This window comes from Diadema antillarum, unplaced genomic scaffold (genome assembly GCF_040938485.1).
Source record: "Diadema antillarum isolate AM-2024a unplaced genomic scaffold, OU_Dant_1.0 seq00000507_RagTag, whole genome shotgun sequence".
In the NCBI taxonomy this organism is placed as follows: domain Eukaryota; kingdom Metazoa; phylum Echinodermata; class Echinoidea; order Diadematoida; family Diadematidae; genus Diadema; species Diadema antillarum.
Window position 1 is genome coordinate 3,131,553 of NW_027271462.1, and position 15,948 is coordinate 3,147,500.

General features: G+C 40.3%; 1 protein-coding gene across 1 annotated transcript; it reads right to left on the bottom strand.

The window, feature by feature from the left end:
• Window positions 1-6,404: 6,404 nt before the first annotated feature.
• LOC139734017 (uncharacterized protein F54H12.2-like) lies at window positions 6,405-7,736 on the bottom strand. The gene has a single exon (XM_071644823.1). It carries the CDS (start codon window positions 7,734-7,736, stop codon window positions 6,405-6,407), a length of 1,332 nt encoding a protein of 443 aa, XP_071500924.1.
• Window positions 7,737-15,948: the final 8,212 nt, after the last annotated feature.

The following is a 15,948-nucleotide window of genomic DNA, read 5'->3' on the forward strand; positions in this document are numbered from 1 at the left end:
GGACAAATTGACAAAGACAAGACAGCGTCTGGAACCGACGAGGCAGGTGTCTGGAACACGAGCAAAATGGGTACAAATTGTGATGGCTACGACGTATGCAAATTCCCCATTAACACAACGCCGAAGAAAATCAGATACGTTACGGTCAAAGTCTTCAAGGAAAATGTCTACGTTGATATCCGAGAATTTTTCACACTGGGAGGCAAGCATTTTCCAACCAAAAAAGGCATAACGCTACCGGTCGACGATTTCAAAAAGCTGCAAATGATATCAAAGATCCTGAACGCTGCTATCTACCGTGCACGCTACCAACAACGCTGAAATTGTCACGATAGCCGTCAACTAGACCGTCTGATTCAACGTCAACTAAGAGAGATCCATAATGGGAATGCGTCGAAGGAGGTGCAAATGCTTTCAAAGAGTTTGGACACCGCCTTCTACTGTCCGGCAGTGAGCGTTACATACAACACAACGTGTCTGGACTTGACCTTTGATGCGTCGAGACTGTTTCTTTCAAACATCATCAACTTCGTCTAGCCTTATTATGTGAAGGTACTATCCATTATGAAACGTAATCCTTCATTCCTTTGAAGTTTTGCCTATAAATAGGGAAATCACCACCAACTAAGCAGTTTCGAGAGCCAACTCGAGGGATTGTGGTCATGCCGTTGCCCTTATAGCTGAGAACCATGTCTTCTCAAGAGTCACAGTCTCATTCTCAGAGAACCTCTAATTTCATTTCACAGTTAAAGAGTTTGTTGAGTTCAGCGTATAATTCGTTAACTAGCTCGCAAGTACAGACAACCGTCGACAAGGCCGTTGCCGAACTACAAGGCCATCTCCATTCTCCAGCCACTCCAAAGGGTCGAGAAAAGTCATCCTCGGTAAGTGAACGCAATACTAATCATTCGAGAGATGTGGGTTTAGATAGTAGTAGGAGCGGGAGTTCCCCGAATGTCCCTGCCAACCAAGATATTCCGGGCCCGTCTCATCACCAAGGCCCTGGCACAAATTACAAAAGAAATCCTCGCGATGCACCGCCACCGCCGGTGAATTACTTTTCTTCGAGCGATGAGGAAATGTTTTCTTCTCCCGAAACGAAAAAGAATTCAAATAGGAAACGTTCAGGAAGCATTGGGAATCAGAGAGGGGGGAACGTGCAAAAGAGGGGTAAAAAACGGGTCAAGAGATCTTCCGAGAAAAATGAAGAGGGAAACCCAAAAAAGAAAAAATCGAAAGAAAATCACATTCCAGTGGAAGAGAATGAAGAAGACATGTTTTCGGACATTTCAGCTTCACTTCCCTCATCCCCCACTTGGGAATTCATAGATCAAAGAATGTCTAAGAGATTTGGGGTGAGGGAAGTGTGGTATGACTTCAAAGCAAACACAAAAGGTATTTCTAACATACGGGATATGATTGACTACATTCGCTCATCGCTCGATGAACTGAAATCCTTACTCGTGTCTAACACTTCAGAGCGCGATTACATGCGTCTCGTATTAGTTTCGGAACAACTCAACGTTCCGATCGCTTTCCCTTGGGCCCTGGTAAGAGATTTTGACGTAGAACTGATTCTAGAACGAATCGAGCAAGTGTTGAATAGCAACCAAGACTTTTTCATCAGTCCGGGATTCACTATAAGATTCCATCATGTGGTGAATCCCGCCGGTGGACGGGCGTCGAAATTCGACGGCCTTCCATCGCGTCTCGCGGCCCTCAAGAAGAAGTCGATAATCACAGTGCCGAGGGACGAAGATAACCTATGCTTTGCAAAGGCAATTGTCATTGCAAAACTGCGAAAAGAAAACGATAGGAGATACAGACTGTGGTCAAGAAATGACCGTAATACCACGACAAGACTCCGAAATGAGGCGCGGGAATTACACAGGTTGGCAGGGGTACCTGAGGGAGAAGTAGATCATTCACAGTATGACTCCTTTCAAAAAGTGCTCCTTCCAAAGTACAAACTGGTCATTTATAGAGGACGATATGAAGAAGCGTTAATCTACAGCGGTCCTCAGGCTTCTGATACCATTTATCTCTATCTGTCAGACCGTCATTACGACGTGGTTGCCAATCCATCGGCGTTCCTGTGCTCCAAATTTGTTTGCGACGAATGTCACGAAACATATCGCGATCCCAGATATCACGAGTGTTGCCACATGTGTCGCGATTGTCAATCGACCGATTGTGATCGCGATAGCTTTGGTGAAACCGATCGCACGCTAGTATGCGAGAAATGTAACATGACGTTTCTAACCGTGAAATGCTTTCGAGCACATACTGTGAAATTATTCAACGGTAAAACAGCTTGTCAGAGGAATTTCAAATGTAACAAATGCAACAAGGTCTTTGACACGGATCTTGTTGATGGCGATTCCAAGAAACACAATTGCAACGAAATGAAATGCAATGTTTGTAAGCTTGTGGTCGACGGAAGGTATCACGATTGCTACATGCAAGTGACGAAAGAGAGTCCCTTCCACTCAAAAAACGTCAAGAAAAGTGAATCAAACCCTCCTCAACAAGATCAAAAGTGTGAAAGTTCTGAAAGTGACTCGCAGTCCCAAGACAGAAAAGCTAAGAAATCTCCTACCAAGTATATATTCTTTGATTTTGAGTGTACTCAAGAGACAGGATTACACATACCAAATTACTAAATTGTCGCGTTCGTGTATTAAGTCATTTATTAGTTAAAAATGTCGCGCCGAGTGAAGACCCACGCAGTCCTGCTCAAGACCCTCGCACACTGCTCTCCTGATCAACGGAAACTTCTCATCAAGACAGCTAACAAGAACTTCATTGACGCCATCTGTGAATGTGTTTTGAACGTGATCTGCGGTAATGTCAAGCTGTCGCAATCCCACAAGAAAACTTTGACTAAGCACAAGCGAAAACTCCGTAAATTAGCGGATCGTCGTACATCTCTGGCAGAGAGAAAACGAATCTTAAACCAACGCGGAGGATTCATTGGTCTCATTGCCAGGTTGATCACGCCTGTACTCGGAACTCTCGCTTCTAACCTCTTTGCATCGCCAAAGTAGACACTGTATAGAGGTACCGCGTTGATAATGGAGAATGCGCGCAAGATGGTGCTTGTGCCACAAACTATGCTTCATTCTCTCAAAAGTCAATCTTCATCACCTACAGAGCAGCGAATCAACGAATTGGACGATCAGATTCGTTCGGTGTTGGACAGGCCCGATCTACCAGAGTATGACAAGGCGTTGTTGTATTCGCAATACTTACAGCGGTTTTTGAAAGCGACGGACAACGTTAAGAAGCCATTGTCTATTGAAGTCGTTAGCGACAGCTCAAGAGACAATGACAGCACGCATCTAGTAACTCATGGACAGAGGGTCGCGCCAAAATCTGAGGACGCAGTGGAGCGTGACATCTTGCAGCACGTGCCTAAGAATTTTGTGAAAAGAGCTTCGCAGTTGCTGGAAAAGATGAAAAGGTGCGACGATGTGGGATGGACGGACAAAGGGGAGCTGATTGTGAGCGGGGAAAGTGTGCCTGGCAGTAACATTTGCGACTTAATGTACGACATTTTCAGAGAGCGAAGTGGTTATATTCCTACTGGTAGTGAACATTTTATTCGTGCGCTGGCTCGTTTGAACATTCCAGAGACTGCGTTGACCAATCTCAGCCGACGTGACCAACTTCAACGTGTTAAGAGGGGGAAAGATTTGGAGACCCCGATTCATCGTCGTTTAGATTCTCCAGACCCCAAAATGTACACAACCCCTACTACAACTAAAAGTTATACACGTACAAGGCGTACAAGAGCTAGTGATGCTAATGGTTCTCAAACCCCAAAGTGGCAATCTTTTTAAAATACGGCTTAAACGGTATGACCACAATCCTCGTTAACCCGAGCTGTTCTCGTTAATTCGTGTAATGATTTTATTGTATGTTAATTTACTACTCTTCTATTTCAAACAGTTATGTACAATTTTAAATAGTAGCCCTTACCATTATGATCTGCGTGTTGATCTAGGTGGGTGTTGAAGTACGCCATCGATGTTGCGTATGGGGTGATATGAAAGTGTGTACACAAGCATTTACATACTTAATATGTATCATTATATTTTACGAACGATGATTTTTTGATTGTATTAACGTTAACATCGTTACATATCCCCAACCAATTATTTCATCAGGTGACCCGCAATGTGTATATAAGATTGTACGGTCTATGTTCAGATGTGAAGGAGTGTATACATACATAATATTCTGTTTGAATGTATTTGAAATTTTGATGCTAGCTGTTCTTTTGAATTTGTCCGCATGATATAGCGATTGACTATACTATCTTAACGTTTCTCCACTTCAACATTTCATCGTCTGAACATTTCGACTAGTTGCTATGTAAATATTGTAAATATAAGTTCGTGTGACGTTTGATTTTATCTGTGGTGTTTACCGAATGTGTCATACATTTTATCTCCTGGCGTAGTTGTACATAATATGTCTTACTTCATGAAACGATGTAAATAGTCAAATCCTGCCTGGTTTATGCATTAGTACATTCAGTGGTGAAAGTAGTTGTTTTTATTATTATTCGTAGTTAATTCCATAAAGACCGTCATATTGTACATATATCCACCACTTCGACGTTTCGTCGATTCGTCATTTTGTCATTTCGTCATTTCGTCATTTCGTCATTTCGTCATTTCGTCATTTCGTCATTTCGTCATTTCGTCATTTCGTCATTTCGTCATTTCGCTGTTTTAAATCTGTGCATGTAACGCATGCAAATTTCTTTTTTTTTAATGTCTGTTTACCTAGAATTAATAACTTTGACGAAACGGAAATACACTGTAAAATGTCTCACGCAGATTCTGCAGATTGATGACTACATCACCTCAATGGTTTATAAGTTGTTAATTATTCTTTCATCACCATGTATGATTTAAGCCATGCTTGAACATCGAAACATAATTGAATAATGTATTGTATTTTTTATATGAGGAATAGTTCTTTACGTATCCAGTGGAAATGTATATAGTTTGTTCGTTGCACGGTGTAATGATTTTTTTCTCACAATCACAAAACGTAGAAGGAAGCAAAGAAAAACAAGTACAACAAGGAGTAATTTATTTACATATTTATAGTCTGTTGTTTTATTGGAGAAAATAAAACGGGTACCACGTACAATATTCTTACGATACAAAACGCACTCGTTACATCTTATTTTTGTTTTGTCCTGTGTGATATGTGTTATACAGCGTGACTGAGGAAAAGAGAAGCGAGAAAGAAAACGAAGAGCGAAAGAGAAAATGAGACATATACTCGTAACGAAAATAACAAAGTGTGTATTACTATGAAGAACGAAACCCAGCCCAAGTTTAATCTAATATATATATATATATATATATATATATATAGGTTACCTAATTTTACAAAGTATTCAAGCGGTTGTTACGCTAGGTACGCTAACCTAAGTAATATATGGTCTATGAATTGTAAATGATAATATATTCCATTGGTAACAAACTGTCACAATCACTCAACGTTTCGACATAAAGGTACAAACTTAATTCTCTTATTTTCAAACTAGCTTTCCCAGACATGAAAGAACATATATTCATGATTTGGAGTTATATGATATATATATATATATATATATATATATATATATATAATAAAAGAGAGAGAGAGTGAGGGAGTGAGAGAGAGAGAGAGAGAGAGTGAGAGAAAAAAGGTAATAGTACAGGCTTGCACATACGATATATACAAATTACTACTAAGTTAAATACTGTTAGATATCTAGCAATCCACATCAAGAGAGAAGTTTACACTACGTTATACACGCTATTACAATATCTTCTTACAAACTATCGAAGCTACGTGCGATTTGTAATAGAGTAAAAGATGTATCATGAACACGATGGGAAACATCAGAACGTCGATTAAACCAATCATTCACTCTCTTATCATTTCTCGTATAATCCTTGCCAAACACATTTAATACACTTCGAGTTGTTTGACCCCCTACTCGTTTCGTCACGTAATAGATACAATATTGTCCGCAAACTGTGGATACAGTTCCTTGTAGCCGTTTGGAATTAGAGGACCATGCCGAGGCATTATTGTCCAAAAACTTTACAAAGTCAAGACTGTAAGTTAAGGGTTCATATCCGTAAGAGTCAAAGAATTCGCCTTTTCCGTTGCAAAAGTAGAAAGCCACCCAGTGTGTTCCTGGTTTATCGCTAGGATCGGTATTCGCGATGAAGCACTGCTTCGCCCCACTAATTGATCGCGGTAGACAATTTGACGCATATACTCCTTTGAAATAGGGCTTGACAATAGGATCGTTCTCTAAGAAACGTTGAATCTGCGATGTATCCATAGTCGATTAGAATATTTCGGCAGTCGGTTGTCCGGAAGAGGTTTTATTGGTAATCGTAGATGATGTTTCTGCTTTTATCAATCTGAATCAGTCCCTGTCCTTCCGAGTAGACGATACAGTTGACGGTGTTTGGAATGGCCACGTCGAATTGTAGCTCTAAGCGCAGATTTCCTTGCTTGATGAGATTCAAGTGACATCCGTCAGATAGGTCGGGCGTGAGGTCGAATGCAAAAAGGGTATAACCTTCGCAGTATTCTTCTCGATTGATGTTAATTCCCTTGTCTACAAACAGTCGGTTGGTTCCCATGAATAGTGAATTGTAAGCGTGAATGTAACTTTGTCCAGCTCCCGCTGCAAAGCTAGGACGTAATGGTCTCATCGGCACCGTTTCTCCGTCAATAGTGAGGGAGATGAAGTTGAGGCGTAAATGTTTAAAGTTGAAGGGGTTCTTGCCAAAAGTACCGTTAAAGGCGTCTGTGTCAACGAATCCTACGACCACCCGATTTGGTAACTGTCCGTGAAATAGATTGTCTTTATTAATCGACATGCTTCCTGCAGGAATGGAAAAGGACTTCACGTCTACTTTGTTGACGGGGTATTTCGCGGTTGTCTTCTCCAAGGCCTTGGCGTGGTTTAACATGATGGTAGGACTGGTCTTTACTCTGCGAACGTAGAGGGCAGCAGATTCTATTTTAATTTTATATCGGGCATTCTCCGTCGAAGACAGAAGACAAAATGCGTCTTTGCTACGATTTAACTTGATTTTCAAATCAACCCCCGGGAGTAACAGTCTTTCTTGAAAAAAAATGTCGGCGTAAATCGGACCAAGTAGAGAAAGTAATTTACTCTCGACGATGAATCCATGTCTTTTCGCCAGACCGGGATTAGCTTCTGCAGAGCTTGCCAGCGGGTTAACGACATCCATTTTCCCCGCTTTGTCCTTGTAATATAGCTGTTGAGTGAGTTGAGACTCTTTGGTCTCTCCTCCATAGTGCAGCAGAGATTCGATGTACGCTCTGTAAGGGTATGTATTCGACGGCTGAGACACTAGTTTTTCATTGAGCATGATATCAACTTGTGCAAAGAGAGATGGGAGAAACAGGTTTACGGGACCAACTGGGGCATCAGCTGGTAAAGCCGTGTTATCATTGTTCGTAACTTTGACTGTCACTTGAAGCATGGTCTGAGAGAGGTCCAAGTATTCTTCCGACGTGCCGGACACGTTGAATTCAATGGGCCCTTCATCGGTGATGCTGCTAACGGGGTGATATTCTACCCATGGTCCTTTGACGATGCTCATTTGAGTGTGTGGTACCGTGAACAAATCCAATTCGGACTTGCAGCAGACATCGCTCTTGTCGTGTAGAAGCGCCATGTTCAGCAAAGACAGCAAGGAGTGTATGAGACTGGTAAACGAATAGTCCGAATTAATCGAAGATGTCGCGCAAGCGAGCTCTTTTCGCTGGAGAATTTCGAGACCGAATGATACGCTTCCTTCCTCGCCTCCTTCTTTTAACTCTTCCTACAACTACTAATCGCGCTCCTCCAGTCTGATTCCCAATTTTTTTCTTTACTGCTCGAACAGTCTTTGAGGCCAGGTGTTTTCCCGCCCGAGCCACATTTTTTCTAGTTGCGCTTTTAAAAGATTGTCCGTTGATGGTGTCCTGAACAATGTTCATGCCTGTATGCATAGCTTCTTTTCCCAAAGCAACAGCCCCTCTTTTTAAGAGAGGAGTTGCGACTTTGAAGAGCCCCTTCACCAGACTACCCAGCCCGTGTCCTCTCTGCATGGATGCCCCGCGGAAGACGGGTAATCCCGAGCCATATTGGTCGTGAAAAATCCTTGCCGGTGCGCGAAATACCACCATAGTTGGACGTATCGCTGTGTAAATTTAGCGTCCAGCTAGTTCGTAGAGCGCTCTCTAAAGTGTAACTTCACGATCACTTTCCCGCGTTCAAATGGTACCACTTCACCCGATTCGGTTGTTAATATAATCTCTATCGTTTCAAAATTGTAAAGCTTAAGAGGGACGTAATGCGGAGTGATATAGGTATTGACGATATTATCGCGATCCTTGTCCGGAATGACTGCTATCGTCCTCAGTAAAGGTACAGCAGCGTCACCTACGTGTTGAAACTGAACGATATCAGAATAGACATAAAATGTATGAAATTTCATGTGTACATCCATTGGCATGGGACTCAGTGTTGATTCCGTGAGATGGCATTCCCCTTCAAACCCGAGCATCATAGCCAAACCACAGGGAATGAGGAGCGCCGTATTTCCTTCTAATCGGATGAAACATTTTCGTTGGGTCCTCTTGTAATAAAATGTGATGCTTTTACGTAATTTTCTCCGGAACTGTTCGTTGATCGAGTCAATGAGTTCCTCTCCAGAATTATAATATCCCGCAGGAATCTCAATTTTTTTCATCAATGGAACAGCGTCGTCCTCTACTTCATTATCGTAAATAGTGAGGGTGTTGTTATCATGTCGTACATTATACCACGTGCACTGAAATTGAACTTCTGCCAACCCCACCTCGTAATCTTCGTTGAGTGAGAGAGGTGCGTGAAGCCGCGTTGTAAACTGACACGTTTTGTTATTTGGATAGTACGACATGGAACTATTACTGGGCAGCGTCACGTAAAATTGAGAAGCCATGTTCGATCAGCCTCTTCTCCTTTGTTCAAAGCGAAGAATGATAACGAGAGTAACGTGAATCGTGTTTTTAACGCATAGTTAAGTGTCGAACCCAACTATCAAATTCTTTGCCATACCCTGACCAACGAACTAGGTATTCTTTCTGCCCATTGCGCATGCGCGTGCGTAAAACCTTGTCCACGTTGTAAGTAGTCTCCTTGTCTTTCGAAACTCTTATCAATTCCCTTTCATAGAACGTACCCTTCACTCGTTCCCCGTTGTAATCCTTTATTCTGTAGACAGGTACCCTCCTATTGACGCGGGAGCTGATTGTAAAGACCTCCCTCGAAAAATTTGCTTCGTAACCCTTTTCGAACTTTAGTTTGCTTTTACTAATACGAACTTGATCTCCGATTTCATACTTGAATCGTGGAGCTTTACGCTTCTTCCCTCGCATTGCCCTACCGTAGAGACTTTTTATGGCACGCTTTTGATTCTCAATATTCACGTCTTTTGGTTTCATGCCGATACTAGAATGAATGGTGTTGTTATAGCCTTTGACAAAATCTTTTATTACACCGAGATACCTGTAAGTGTTTTTGAATGTGAAGAAGCGCCACATTTTTGTTCGCAGCGTTCTATTGAATCGTTCAGCAACGCTGGCTTTGGTTTCATTTTCTGTTGTGTAGAAGTGAATGCCTTCTTTCTCGAGATATTTCTGAAAATGTCTGTTTGTGAATTCCGAACCTTTGTCTGTATGTAGCATTACAGGCACTCGGCCCTCTTTCAAGATGCTTTCGAATGCCCCGACAATGTCTTTTGATTTTTTGTTTTTTAAAGGAACCACCCAAGCATATTTCGACAGTACATCTATACACGTCAGTAAGTAGCGATAACCATTATTAAACCTTTTCAAATTTTGAACATCTACAAGATCAGCCTCCCAGATTTCGTCGATTCCTCTCACTTTCACAACATTTCTCTTAAATGTCTTTCTCGCCGGTGCGTGCATTGTATACGCATCTTGTTTCGTTAACCAGTCTCTGACACCCTGCAAGCTCGCTTTTTCAGTTTCCACCTCTCTCACCGCATTCCACAACTTACTGACACCGCCGAAACTAGCTGGATGTTGAGGATCGTAATAGATTTCCTCTAACGCTCTCTCAAATGAATTAGACATTATTCGTCTCAGCAACCACACACTGCAGAAGCAAACATCAGAAATGGCATTCCTTTCACGTTGCAATGACATAAAAGGCATCAATGATAGACAAGGTAACGAGTAAAAAAATCATTTGAAAATGAAACGCATCATTTATTGTACACGCATACACACAGTGCAGCGAATTTCGTTGCTTGAATCAATTCACATTCTATTAACATCTACATTCCATACATTATACAACATATACAGACAAAAATGTAAAACGTATCGCGACATTAGTCCAACAGTCATTTTCGGAGCGTGTTCCGACCAGCGCACTTTGTAGCGTTTGAGTCCTTCCACGAATTGCGCGCGAAATTCCTCTTTCCGCTCGTCCGGTATGCAGGCATGTTGGTAGACGTTGACAAAATAGCATAGAGCCATCAGCGAACGTTTGTACTTGTTGGGATGATTGGGGTTCTCTATACAATTTTTGAGCAGGGCCTCTATACAATCGTCGAACCTCTCATTGCCTCGAAGCTTGATTCGTCGCACACGGGAAAATTGTTCCTCGCTTGCAATTGTCCGACATGCGCGTAAGATTGTCTCGGTGTCTACGGCGTGAAAGTCGGAAGGAAATGTGTCCTTTATCACCGTTAATAGCAGTCGTTCGTCTAAAGCACGTTCCACTGAGGGTCCGTCAAGACGATGTCGGGCAGGCCGGTCTCGAGCCCCAAGGCCCTGTAGACCACTCTCACAGCGGCCTCTATCCCCTCCACGTGTCTCCCTATGTTGACTCTTCTTTGTTCCAGCTGTTGTTGAGTCTCTCCCCTCAGAATAAATTTGATGTACTCCAGGAAAAAACCGCACTCGACGAGATCTGGTCTCATCCAGAGCACCCTGCCAACGTAAGGGTACACTCTCTCCACAGTCATTGGGTCCAAATGATGAACCGCCTGGAACACTTTGCGCTGTGGATCTTCGGGAGTACCGTCTATTGGAGAATCTGGCACGTTTTGCACCCGTTTCAAGACTTCGATGAGAGTTAGATACTCCGTCAACATCAGCAAGTCCACCTTCTCCACCGTCCTCTGCATTTCGGGACACCAGGTGTTGGCGATGTTCGGCTGAGACATTCTGTAACATGTGATGCTCTCGGAAGGTTTCAAATTGAAATGTGTCCCTCTCGCATGTTCTTCGAGTTTTTATTCTTTTGCTTTCCAAAGGACGCCACCATCTCTTTGAATATGTATGAGGCATTTATTGTTTTATGCAGGACGAGTCCGAACCCGTCACTGGCTCCAGGTCCAGTTTATGTATTTCTTTATTTAAAAATTCTTTTGTCTTCGCTCGCGTACAAGCGTGGTTCAGAGGACAAGTCCGAACTTATCGTGAACTTGAGGTCCAGTCTTATGTATTTCTTTGTTTTTCTAGTCTTTTGTCTTTGAGTGTGCGAGCGTCGGTCTGAGGACAAGTCCGAACTTATCGTGAACTTGAGGTCCAGTCTTATGTATTTCTTTGTTTTTCCAGTCTTTTGTCTTTAAGTCCCCGAGCGTTGGTCAGTGGACACGCCCTGACTTTTGTCTTCGATTGCGCAAGCATTGCGCAAGCGTCGGTCAGAGGACACGCCCCCATTTTTATGTATTTCTTCGTTTTTTAAAGTTCTTTTGTTTTCGATCGGGCGAGCGTCGGTCAGAGGACAGGTCCGAACTTGTCGGAGTGACGTCATCAAATCAAACAAATGTCATGCATACGATTGCAATCGTCATTATGACCATTTCGACCATTGCATTCGAAAATATCTCTCGATGTGAGAACAAAAGAATATGATGAAACAATGAGGCGGATTCTTAAAACAATAGCATATTTTTCATAATTCATTCTTCATATTTCATATCGATCCATAAATATTCATATTTCATAAGCATCATTCATCGTTCATATCTATAATTCATATCTCATGAATATTCATCTTTCATTTTTCATATTTCATACATTCTTTTGTTCTTTCCTATTTCTATTGTTATGCAAATATCCATAATTCATATCTATTATCATAATTCATCGATTTATCATAATTCATATCATAATCCATCTTTTTATCATAAATCATATCATAATCCATATTTTTATCATAAATCATATCATAATCCATCTTTTTATCATAAATCATATCATAATCCATATTTCATAATTCATCATTCTTTTGTCTTTTCATATTTCTTAATCCATATTTTTATCATAAATCATATCATAATCCATCTTTTTATCATAAATCATATCATAATCCATATTTCATAATTCATAATTCTTTTGTCTTTTCATATTTCTTTTGTTCTAGAACAATAGAAATATGAATCATATTTTTATGACGCTATACGTACACCTATACTACTTACAGTTCTTTGCAAGGAGTTTCAACATCACGTACTGGTACTGGTAAAAAGAAATTATTACACAAGAAGGAAACAAATCACTTGGCTTTGCAATACTTAACTGCTCCCATAGATTCTGAAAATAAATGAATAGCAAAGAAGTTGACTGAATCCATGAGCAAGTTCAAATTATACGGGTAGAACAGAATCCCTTCATCACATCAGCGCTGTAGTGTCTTGCATCAGTTTTTTACTTACTTTGCTGAATTTTCTGGAAATAATGCAGATCTTTTTGTTACTTCTTTCTTATTCATCATCATTATCAAGCAGAGTTACGACCATTACTGTATCCTTTGTCTCTTGGGAGTAGCTATTCACATCTGTAATTTACACTTTCAACAATATTTGCAATAAATCAATTTTCCATTTTCTTTTGTTGTTGCTGTTGTAATGGATTGGATCATAAATTTGGGGAAAAAGTTGGAGTAGGTCCTCCCCCCCCAAAAAAAAAAAAAAAAAAAAAACCAAACCCTCCAAAACCCCAAAAGAATTCAAAACAGAAGAATTTAAAGCATCTAAAATCTACATTTTATAGAAAATCATTTACATCCTCTTTAAGTATACATAATTTTCATTGATTTGGCCCTGCAATTTCAAGTACTAACTTGACTTCCAATTTTCCACATGGGTAGTAGACAGTGGTGTATCAACAGTTGATTTACTCTGCTGACTGCACCATGCCTCGTTCTCTGCCAGCAGAGGTATATGCATTACTCTAGATTTCTACAGTCGTCAGGACATCATCGTCATCCACTTTGGTGTCATCGCTTTCCAAGACAATCCTGATAGGCTTTACATTCAGTTTTTCACCACCTGTTGAGTTATGAAGAATTGTACATGGAATAAAACTTAATTTTCACTCAAAATATATCTATCAACCCTTCGTCATTCACATTCATTCATTCATTCATTCACTTATTCTAGATACTCCATAACTTCGTAGAAATTAAAGATATAATGAAATCAGAGTTTTCTTGTGATTTTAAGCTTTGCTTCTTTCTACACAGACGAATAAAATCATTGTGTTGTAATGTATCATACCCAGTCTAATCAAGTGAATGCACTACCTAAATTTTGTAAGGAGAAAAAAATGTTATTTCAGCATTGAAACGATTAATTTCTGCAATTTTTACATGAGCTGTCTACCTGTTTTTTCTTTTTTTTCTGTAAGCTCTCTCTCCCTCTCTCTCTAGATTATGTAATGTGGAGGTTCTGATGTTCCAATGGGATGGGGAAATTAGACCCCAATAGGCCCTGTTGTACCAAGCTCCCCCCCCCAAAAAAAAAAAAATAAAATAAAAAGCAACCATGAGCTGGATCTGCCATGAGCAAACTTGAAATCAAAATCACCAATCTACCTGCTCATTATAGCAATTACGTAGCTTATCACTTAAAATCCATGAGAAGTTTCAAAAAGATGCCTGATTTTGAAGATTCTGTCTCAACCCCCCCCCCATTGTGTCTCTGTAGGCCTATCATGTGCTCCCACACACAAAGTAATTCCTTCCTTGATAACATGAAAGTGTAACTATTTTACTTCAAAACATTTATAAGCACATTGTGTAAGATTATTTGCAAATCAAAATTAATTGCAAATTATCAAAGGAAAGGTCTAGCCAACTAACGTTACAATTACAAAATGCAAGCTTTCAATGAAGACTAACCTCTTACAGATTCTTGGAAATTGGCAGAAGCCTAGATTAAAAATGTTCATCCTGCTACCTTGGCTTCAAACTTTCATCTTCAATTATTACTTGGTAAAATAGACACTAACACGTTAGAGATCTATCTGAAACTCTATTCCAAGGATTCATAATCTCGTCACAGAGCCAGCTAGAGCACGTTCAATGCGTGTACTGTCGTATTCACGGCAAACGCATCATATACTTCTATTTTCGTGGTCTAAATTTTATGTTATTTCTGATGCACGAGATTCTAACACAAACCACTGGTCGTATGTACGCGTGGAACTTTGTTGAAAATGAGAGCGCTAATGATATAGGGTCACTTTGAACTCACATTATGAACTGTATTCATCTATAACCACGTCTAGAACGGAACAAATCCAGAAATTTATTTACATTGACATGAAAACAATGTCATCCGGTAAAAGTCTTTTATTGTTAGGCTGTTATACCCACATATTTAATACACATGTGGTAGTCAAGCTTTTTGACATGAAAACAATGTCATCCGGTAAAAGTCTTTCATTGTTAGACTGTTATACCCACATAATACACATAATTATAATCAAGCGGTATACATAATTTGCTCAAAGACATCGTATAAGCGTTTGACAGAATTGATACGCAAGATTCATTTGGTAGATTTCGGTTTAGTTAAAAAAAAAAGATTATGAACATCCTGTGAATAGTACAGCATTTTTCAATAAGTAATCATGATTGCTGTTGTATAATATAATTTTGCCTGGCGGCGGCCAGTGTTGTTTGAAATTGCATGAAGCATATTGTTAGATTCCAACACGAATATTCTTATTGACTTTGAATGACTCGCTGCAATGTTAGTTGTTGTCATGGCTGGTACTGCTGGGATTGCAACCCCCCCCCCCCAAAAAAAAAAAAAAAAAAAAAAAACCGACAAAACAAAACAAAACAAAACAAAAAAACTAAACTCGAGGATTGGTGGGAAATGACTCGGGAAAAAAAAACCCACAACAGGCAAATGAACAGCAATGCTAAGAGGAAATGTTGCAAAATCCTGCCGAGAAGAACTTGATATTTCAACATGATAGAGTGACACTTTCGTCGATGTTTGATACGGGCATTTTAAATCTTATGAATATGAAACGTTTCAAGAACGTTAATTGGATCGTCGTTAAGTCAGTGCATGTTAAATAAGAACTTGATGTAAGATTAAGAACGTAACACATCAAAATGAAATCCAGTTATACAAGCTTTTTTATTTTTTCTTTGTCTATTATCTTCATGGTAATTTCGGTATAACTTCTCCCAAAAATATCAATATAGCACCAGCTTTTAGATGAGACTGACGTAATGACCCGCCCCCCCCCCTCCCCCCACTTGCTAAACAGGGAACTATACAGCAGTTTGGTATGACACATAGAGATGTCTCTACCGTATGTCATTTGTCGCATATATGTATATTTCAAAGAGCTTTCATCCCTATATCATCTTTGGAGGAAATTTTGAGTCGTCTGCACGCTCAATAGCGGACATTGTCAAATGAGTTGAGTGTTACGAAGACCCGCTAGGCCACGAAACTTGGTACACGCGTCGGGCGCATCCACCGAATTGGTATATGAATGACGCCACCTACGGCCATATACAATACAATCCACTGTTGCATGGATGATGATGGACAACTGAATACAAAATTCATTCCA